Source organism: Scleropages formosus, chromosome 8 (assembly GCF_900964775.1).
Source record: "Scleropages formosus chromosome 8, fSclFor1.1, whole genome shotgun sequence".
NCBI lineage: Eukaryota > Metazoa > Chordata > Actinopteri > Osteoglossiformes > Osteoglossidae > Scleropages > Scleropages formosus.
The window spans coordinates 7359295-7367638 of record NC_041813.1 but is presented as its reverse complement, the minus strand read 5'-3'; the positions used below and the strand labels follow the sequence as shown (position 1 = coordinate 7367638).

The 8344-nt window shown below is 41.6% G+C and overlaps 1 protein-coding gene across 3 annotated transcripts in view; it reads right to left on the bottom strand.

Annotated features, from left to right (window-relative positions):
• Positions 1-3338: 3338 nt before the first annotated feature.
• abhd12 (abhydrolase domain containing 12, lysophospholipase) overlaps positions 3339-8344 on the bottom strand; it is a 28603-nt gene continuing 23597 nt past the window's right edge. For all 3 annotated transcript variants that reach the window (XM_018724993.2, XM_018724995.2, XM_018724994.2), the window contains 2 exons: positions 3938-4065; positions 3339-3827 (listed from right to left, as the gene is read on the bottom strand). In XM_018724993.2, coding sequence (XP_018580509.1) covers positions 3794-3827; positions 3938-4065 — 162 coding nt within the window. In that variant the 3' untranslated portion in view covers positions 3339-3793. The remainder of the gene's footprint in view (positions 3828-3937; positions 4066-8344) is intronic.

Below are 8344 nucleotides of genomic sequence, written 5' to 3'. Positions count from 1 at the left end.
CACGTGCGTATCCAGTGCGACTTGAGCAGCCACTTCCCATGTCCTCAGCATCGCGGTTCCCTACCGTTTTGCAGCCCTGTAATGTCCCACGTGCCTATGGCGTCAGTCCGGTTGGCTCAAGGAAGTGCCGTCCCCCAGGTTTTAGGTGGGTGATGTTCTTCCGAAAGACCAAGGCTGTCAGAATCCCCAATCCTCCAGCTGGCTATAGCTGGATTAGAACCAGCGCATCGGTGTCCTTGCTCTACTGGCAATGGACTGTTGATCCAAAAGAGGCAGGGGGTACTACCACAGAGTCTGACCCTCCACCTGGGTTCCACATGCAAAACAGTACCTTTAAAATGGCCTGAGCCCACTAAAGGTAGAACAAACACATACTGTTAGCAATTTAAGCTCTTAAGCATGATTTCTAACAAAAATTGTTTTTTTTTTTTTGACAGCGAAAACATAATAGAACATAACATAGCAGCTCCTTTCCTGGACTGAAAAGGAATCAAGTTTACACATGTAAACAGGAATCCGCATTTTTCATTTTGTTCTCTGAGAAATAAAATTCATATTGTTTATATTGAGCCAGTTAACCTGCAACAACTGTGAAGGCATCTAACCAGTAGCGAGCCTGTTAGGATCTAACGTGAATTGTTGCATCATAAAGCCGCACAGAGCATCGACAACTTTGTTTACCGTGTGCCCAGAAAACAACAATTGTATGCTTCTCCCTACGCAGCCTCACTGGGGAATGTATTCCGCCCACAACCTAACTTGGATCAGTTACTCATGCCTACTTTTGACTGAGAACGGGGGGGGGCCTCCATGCTTCCCACCTCCAATCCATTCTGCAAACTTAGCAGAACGCAAGTGGGAAATCACGTGACCGTAAAGATGCAACAGGAAGTATTTTGCGACATGGCAGCAGCTCAGGGACAGTTACGCTGTTGCTGAGAAGGTAACTCCGTCAGACCTGCAGCACACAAAATGCTGGAACAGGAAAAGGAAGCTTCCATCCTTTTGTCAGCTGCATCCATCACGGTTCCTGTGTGGGTTGACACCTATTGCGTTGATATTTTACCTTTACAATATTAGTCCAGGCAGGACCAAAAGTGCAGAAGTCTCAGTGATGCAGGTGAATGATCTGATAGCATTCCTATTGCTTGCTGCTGAAGAGGTTTTTTCAAACATATATAAATTTTCATAGAAAATGGTTACACTTAATCTTATCCCTGTTTACATTATTATTATTATTATTACTACTACTACTTTTCACTTGTTTCGTGATTCTTCTCTCTGAACTGTCATATCGTTTTACGGAGCTCTCTTATTTGTAAATTACCTGGAGTAATTCAGTTGAGGTCCCTTGTTCTTGGGTACAACTATAGAGCCCCTTCTGGCACTTGAACCTTTGGTTGAAACCCAGTAATTATTACTATTACTTCGTGGTGCTTCCATACAACACGAAGCCACATCTAGCCAGCGGAAGCTGAGGTCGTCGCTAAGGTACGAAGGGGGGGGGCGGCTGGAAGGGGCCGAGAGAGGAATGGGAGGCCTTCGGCTTGCCTTCCGACCTGCCTTCCGACCACGCTTTCTCCCTGCACCGAGAGATGCGGGCAAAACAACTCAAATTACTCCATATAATCGTCCACTTTTCAACAGGAAGAAACTCAATAGTCCTGATAGAGGCTGAAACTGGAGACAATGACTGATATTTACTTGCTTGAATATAATGCAGCAGAAGTCTTTTAGCTGCCTGTGGAAACGGTTAGAAATTTTAATAATATATTAAAATATATTTAAATAAAGGAAACATAGTTCAGCTATTAAGCAACCTACTGAAATGCATTCAAGTACCAAATAAATTAGTAAAAAGCAATTCATTACATGTCTACTTACTGGAGGAGTGCATTAATATCAGGTGAGCGATAGCTTGGTAAGTGTGCAACAAAAGGGACGATACCTTCACGACGGCCCATAACAGGTAGTTTTTGTAATGTACAGCGGCTGTCTGGCTATGCATGCTGATGCACTTGCTTTAATCGTTTATATTCGCATCTTAATGAAATAAAACTAAGATGCGCTTCTCTGCAACGGGATGAGTAATATAAAGCATGTACTTCCGTTTTAAGATCATGCAAAGCTACAATTCAAAGGAGAAGGCAAGAATTAGAGAGCAGCGCGAAATCGAACGTGCACGTCAAGATGACGGCTCTGTGGCTCCGACAGGAATGCGTCTCGGTCACGTCGTTAAGATTTCGAATAATCATAACCGGGACACTTCTAGTCCATTAAGAACTTTCGCTTCCTACCATCGGCTGTCTTTCCGAGAGCCGCTCCGAAAGCATAACGTCGTGCAGCACTGTTCCGGATATATTGCTTTCCGCAACTGAACCTAAATCCAGCCATATAATTTACCAGTAATAAATTGCTTATCTACCAGCATGTTTGTACACGGGCTACAGAGGGCCTAAACCGCAAGCGTTTGCCCCGCGGCAGCCTGACAAAAGCAAACGCAAATCTTCAGCCACGCCACAGCACACCGTATTACGCCTGTAATAGTTCTTTGGTCTGAACCTACCTGCAAAACCGCACAAGCTTTGCAGCGAATAATGTACGCAAAGAGCCCACCAGTATGCCGAAGCAGCTCTGCCCGGACCCTTTTATTTCGTTGCCACCGTATTCCCGACCGCAGCGGATTCTCCGACAGCTGCGCAGGTGCTTCTGTGTGTTCCGCTGTTAGGTCCTAATTTAATAATAGTTCACTTGAGCTTAGCCCAGCAGTAAGCTAATGTCCTGCCATGCCTTGAGTACAGGAGACAAGGAGTGCACTGAAACAAGAACACCACATTACTGTGAGCTTGAATCCTAAAAGCAGCCCACAAATTAAATCCTCTCCCTCCATCGTCCACCGAACGAGGACAGGATATCACGCCGCTGGGGTGACTCATTCCGTTCTAGCAGACAAGTGTTTCCAGTCCAGTCCATTTTAGGTTTACCCTCCATGTAACAGTCAATTTACATGCAGCGAAAATGTTTTGGGGGAAATTCTCATAGCCCATTATTAGTTAAAAACACTATTAAATGCATTTTCAAACCAGGTACTGCGATACAAAAACTAATAAATAGTGGAGCCCTCTAAACCTTGTAGACTATCAGTGAAAATTGTAGCTGTTCTCGTACGCACTATTTCCATACAAAGGTTACAATTCAAATTCTCAGGAAGACAAAGTGACCCTTGAACAGGTAAAGAGAAAGATGAGTGTGAACTCACATTACATGGACCTTTGCCCCAGTTGGACCCCAAAAAAAAAAAATTAAAAAAATAAATAATAATAATAATAATAATATGCTCACTTTCTTTACGTGAAGCTGTTGGAATTTCAGTGAAAATATACTTGATCCCTGGAATCCCCTCTTCATCTTGCTTCCATACGCTTAGATCCACAGTTCTTCCCACCACATGGGCTCAGTGGCAAAAAAGGTTCCAGTTCATTTAGTGCGTAAATGACATCATCTACTTTGTGCTCAGGGCGAGTCCTAAAACTGTGGAACCGTGCCACCCGGTAGGGCCAGGCAAGTGGTCACCCCGACCTTCTCGGTCGTCTTCAACCTAACCCTACTTCGGTTTCCAAAGGAATGATAAAAGGGAAAAAAAAATGGAGCGTTTTCAGTCCTTGCTTTAGAGAGTGTATACGTAACTTGGCAAGATATGTCCAGGAACACACGCGTGCATGTCGATGCAACTCATGTGCTGTGTGTGTATGTGTGACGGAATAACCGAGTCAGAGAAAGGCCTTCCATTCTGCTACGCGTGGGGATGGACTGTCCCAAGAAAGTCACTGTAGAAGAAACAGACAGACAGCGTGCGCATTACTACTTGCAGACTTACACAAAACGTGAGAGACGGAGACCGTAGCCTCAGAGGCAACTCCTCCTACAACCATCCCACCTTAGGATCTGTGGTAGCTCCGGGCTCCTGTAGATGAACTTGTGCTTGTAGCCAAGGCTGATGGGAAAGGGGATGAACTGGACCTTTTGGCCACTCAAGCTCTGGGACTGGGCAGCGATGTTGTACAGCTATGGGAGCAGGGAATTTTTGGCAAAGTGAAACACTGAAGTTTGGAAGAACAAGGGCAAAGTATTGCTGTAAACTAAATGCTCGAGGGGGAACGGCTAATGACAAAAGCTGTTCAAAGCGTTGAGAATAAAACAGACTGAAGGAGAAGATGAAGGATGATGAATGGGAGAGATGTCAAAACCAAAAACTGGACTATTCCTATAACACCAGGTAATTTATGATAATGCTTTTATAGCTACACAACTCTTTTCTAAATAGCTGACTTAAGGAAAGGTAATTTTGTACACCAGTCAAACTAAGAGATTTTTTGTTTGAAATTCTTTTAGAAGATGTTCTATCCTTTCTACAATTTAAAGTGCTGTGAAAAAAGTAAGTACGCTCCATGAAAAGGTATGCTTTTTTGATATTGTTGAACAAAAGGATATTTGATCGTCATTTCAACAACACTCAACGATAAAGGTGATCTAATTGCAACGTATAACAAAATCAAATTTTGCACCCATTTGTTGTATTTAAAATCAACAGAAATGTACATTTACATTTCCATTTATTCATTTAGCAGATGCTTTCCTCCAAAGGGAGGTACATCTCAGAGAAATACAATCTGACCATTACATTAGGAGAAAGACATAGTTGCAGACGTAATGCAGATAAATGTAGTGTCCTTATGTGGAAAAAGTTAATATAACCATACTTATTTCATTCCATAAAATGCCTAAAATTAGAATCAGGGCCATAAAAACAGGTTCAAATGATTACGACATCATTACAGAGTAACTTGGAGGGGACTACTTGATATAAACACCAGAAACATGTGGTCGGGTTTGGGTGTGAGGTGTGTGACTATATCATGCCGAGATGAAGAGCTCCCTACGACCCTTAAAAGAAACACCATTGATGCCTATGTGCCTAGGAAGGATTTTAAAGCCATTTCCAAACAATTTTCAACCACTGTCTGAAACATCATCTACAAACGGAAACGATTTCAAATCGCTGTCAATCTATGTGGGACAGGTGAAAGAAGCTGCAAGAAGTCTCCACAAACCCCAGCGAAACAAAGGATTTACAAGGAATTCTTGCCTCACTTTGGTGCCAAGGTGCACGAGTCAACCATATGAGAGGACTTTGCACAACTTTACGCTACACGCAAGGTCTTAAAAACACGTATTGAAATTGCCACCCAAACAACCAAAACCTCGATAGCACTGGATAAATAGCACCATGCGGGACATGAATTGTGGCAACTGTACATAAGACAGGAATTTAGATCCATTATCCACATCCTCTAGGTCAAACAAAGTCTTTCGCTACTCTTAAGAACATGAGTAGCAGCCTAGGTTTGATCAATATCTAGAGAGAATTGAATCCTGATGTTAAGGATTACACATTCCATTCCCATGGAAGGACTGTATCCCACACACTTGGAATTCAGCTTCTATTACTCTAATTTTAAAGAAAGACAAAAATCCATTAGGATGTTCCTCCGTCCGATCAGTTTGCTGATGCGGATCTTAAAATTGTAACCAAAATGCTGGCACCAAGGCTTGAGGCTGTCCTTCGACTCTAAAAAGGAAGGACCGGCTCTAATCATCTCTCTTGATGCTGAAAAGGCATTTGACAGAGTAGAACAGAGTTTCCTATTTGAGGTCTTGGATAGACTTAAAATGGGTAATAACTTCAATCTAATCAAGGTCTTATACTCAAATCCTTCAGCGCAAGTCAACACAAATGGCTTTCTGTCTCAGTTTCTCTGCTGGAAGAGGGTGCCAACAAGGCTGCCCCCCTCCCCCTTATTATTCACACATATGATGAAACCTTTGCCAGAAGCTATTAAGAGCAATCAAGACATATCCAGTATTAGGGTATGAGGGGACCATTGCATTTCTTTAAATGCTGATGATTCACTGTTATACAAGAGTCACCCTGAAACATCATTCCCAGCAGCACTAAAGGAGATATCCAATGATATTGGATTTTCAAGTTGTAAAATGAATCTTTTTAAATCTCTGGCCATGCAATTGAATACCTGTCTCAATTCTACTGAGCATTTTACCTTTAAACTGGCAAATTTTGGTTTTAGATACCTAGGTATCTTTGTTACTCCCAATGTCAATCGCCTTCTAGACAACTACTCATTGCTAATTAAGATTAAAGAGGACGTAGCCTCTTGGACTTTATTTCAATATTTGGTACAATTAACACTATCCAAATGACTGTTTTGCCTCGGTTGTTATACCTATTCCAAAATCTATGCTGTTAGCCAAACCCTTTTTTTTTTTTTTAAGTTTATATTTAAATTAGACATTGTGATGTCTAGGTCTATCTGGAACAATAAAGGCTGTCCTAACTTTATCAACCAAAAGATAATGGTGGAGTTTCTGTACCAAATATGAGATTTTACTACTGGGCTGCACAGATTAAACAAATGACTAATTGGTTCCAGGCTAGACCAGACTCTCCGTGGGTCAGTATGGAGTCTGTTTCATGCCACCTGAGACTTAAGATCTTTGCCTTTCATTTAGAAATTTCATAAGATCCCATCTTTATCCAAAATTTTGTCGTATTTAACACTCTTCTCATCTGGAAAGATGCTGAGACACCTAGAGATCCTAAACGGTTTATCATTATGGCTTTCCTATTGCGCTCAACCCAGATCGACCCATAATTATCCACCAAATTGGGCTCAGGGAGGGAGTTTTGGACATTTCTTTTTACTTCCAGATCAATCACTGGTGAGACTCAACCTTTTAAGAAATAATTTCAACCTACCGAACACAGACTTCTATAAATATTTAGAACTGTGACTTTATTGTTGCCCCATAAAAGAAGAACAGATTACACACAGAATTAACAAAAGCAGAGAAACTGCTCATTACACCAAACAACTCCAGGGGAATGATTTCTGGATTAAACCTATTTTATCAAGTGCTAGTACTGATTCTTTTGATCCCCTCGGGGGGGACTTGGGAACAGGACCTTGACGTGTTGTTCAGCGACCATGAACGGTCATCTGTATGTGCCAGCGTCTTCCCTGCCTGCACCTCCCTCAGCATCTAGGAACAAAACTTTAGGTTCATTCACAGAACCTCTCTCACTCCAATGTGCTTTCACAGTAGCTTCAAAGGAACATCTCAGCTGTGTTTTAAATGCAAAGCCTTTCCATGCACTCTGACACACCTACACTGGGAATGCGAGATACAAGATACAAGTTCACTGGACTGGGGTTCATGCAACAATTCAAGAAACCTTTAACAAAAAATGACATTTCTTCTTTGCTCCTGTTAAATCACAACCCAAACTGCTTTTTTGATGATGTTATGGTACACAAACTATCCACTCTGACATATGTGGCAAAGAAATGTCTTTTAATGCTGTGGCCTACACCTGGAGTTCCCTCTATAAACATGTGGATGACTGAAGTGTTTAAATTTCTCCCACTTTAAAAATTAACATTTAATTTGCATGACAATTCTACAGAATTCTGGAATACCTGAACACCCTTCAAGAAGTTATTACAAAGTGCTACATGATCACACCCATGAGAAATTGTAACCTTTTGACCCTTAGCCCTCACTCTATGTACGTGGACTTAATTGCCTTTTGTCATTGTACTGTATGATGTTTTGACTCTGTGCGTGCATAAAATCAAAAGTATAAATGCACAAGTGACTGCTGGTAGACAGCTAATAGGGGACAGCTGGTAATGTAGTGGTTAGAGCTACTACCTTTGGATGCAAAGGTCATAGGTTCGATCCCCACCTCTGGCTATAGTACCCTTAAGCAAGGTACTTACCCTAAATTGCTCCAGTAAAATTACCCAGCTGTATAAATGGGTAAATAATTGTAACCGTAACATTATAAGTCACTTTGGAGAAAAGCATCTGCTAAATGAATAAATGTACATGGAAGTTTACATGATAACCCCTAGGTGAAGATCAGGACTACTAGAACAATGTGCTCTGGATGCAGTATATGAGACACAAAGGCAGAGCTGTTTGACCACAATCCTAGATGTGATGTTTGACCAAAAAAAAAATAGAATCTTTACACCAGTTCTAAAGCAGGGTGGTGGAAGCATTATGGGCTGAGGCTGCTTTTATGCCTCAGTGTTTGGTCAGTTTGCCACCAGAGTCAACCATGAATTCCACAATGTACCAGAGAGTACTTGAAAACATGAGGCCATCTGTCAAAAAGCTGAAGGTGAACAGTAAGTGGAGGCTGCAACATGATAATGACCTAAAATCCTCAAGGAAAATAAAAAAAAAAAAAAAAAAAAAA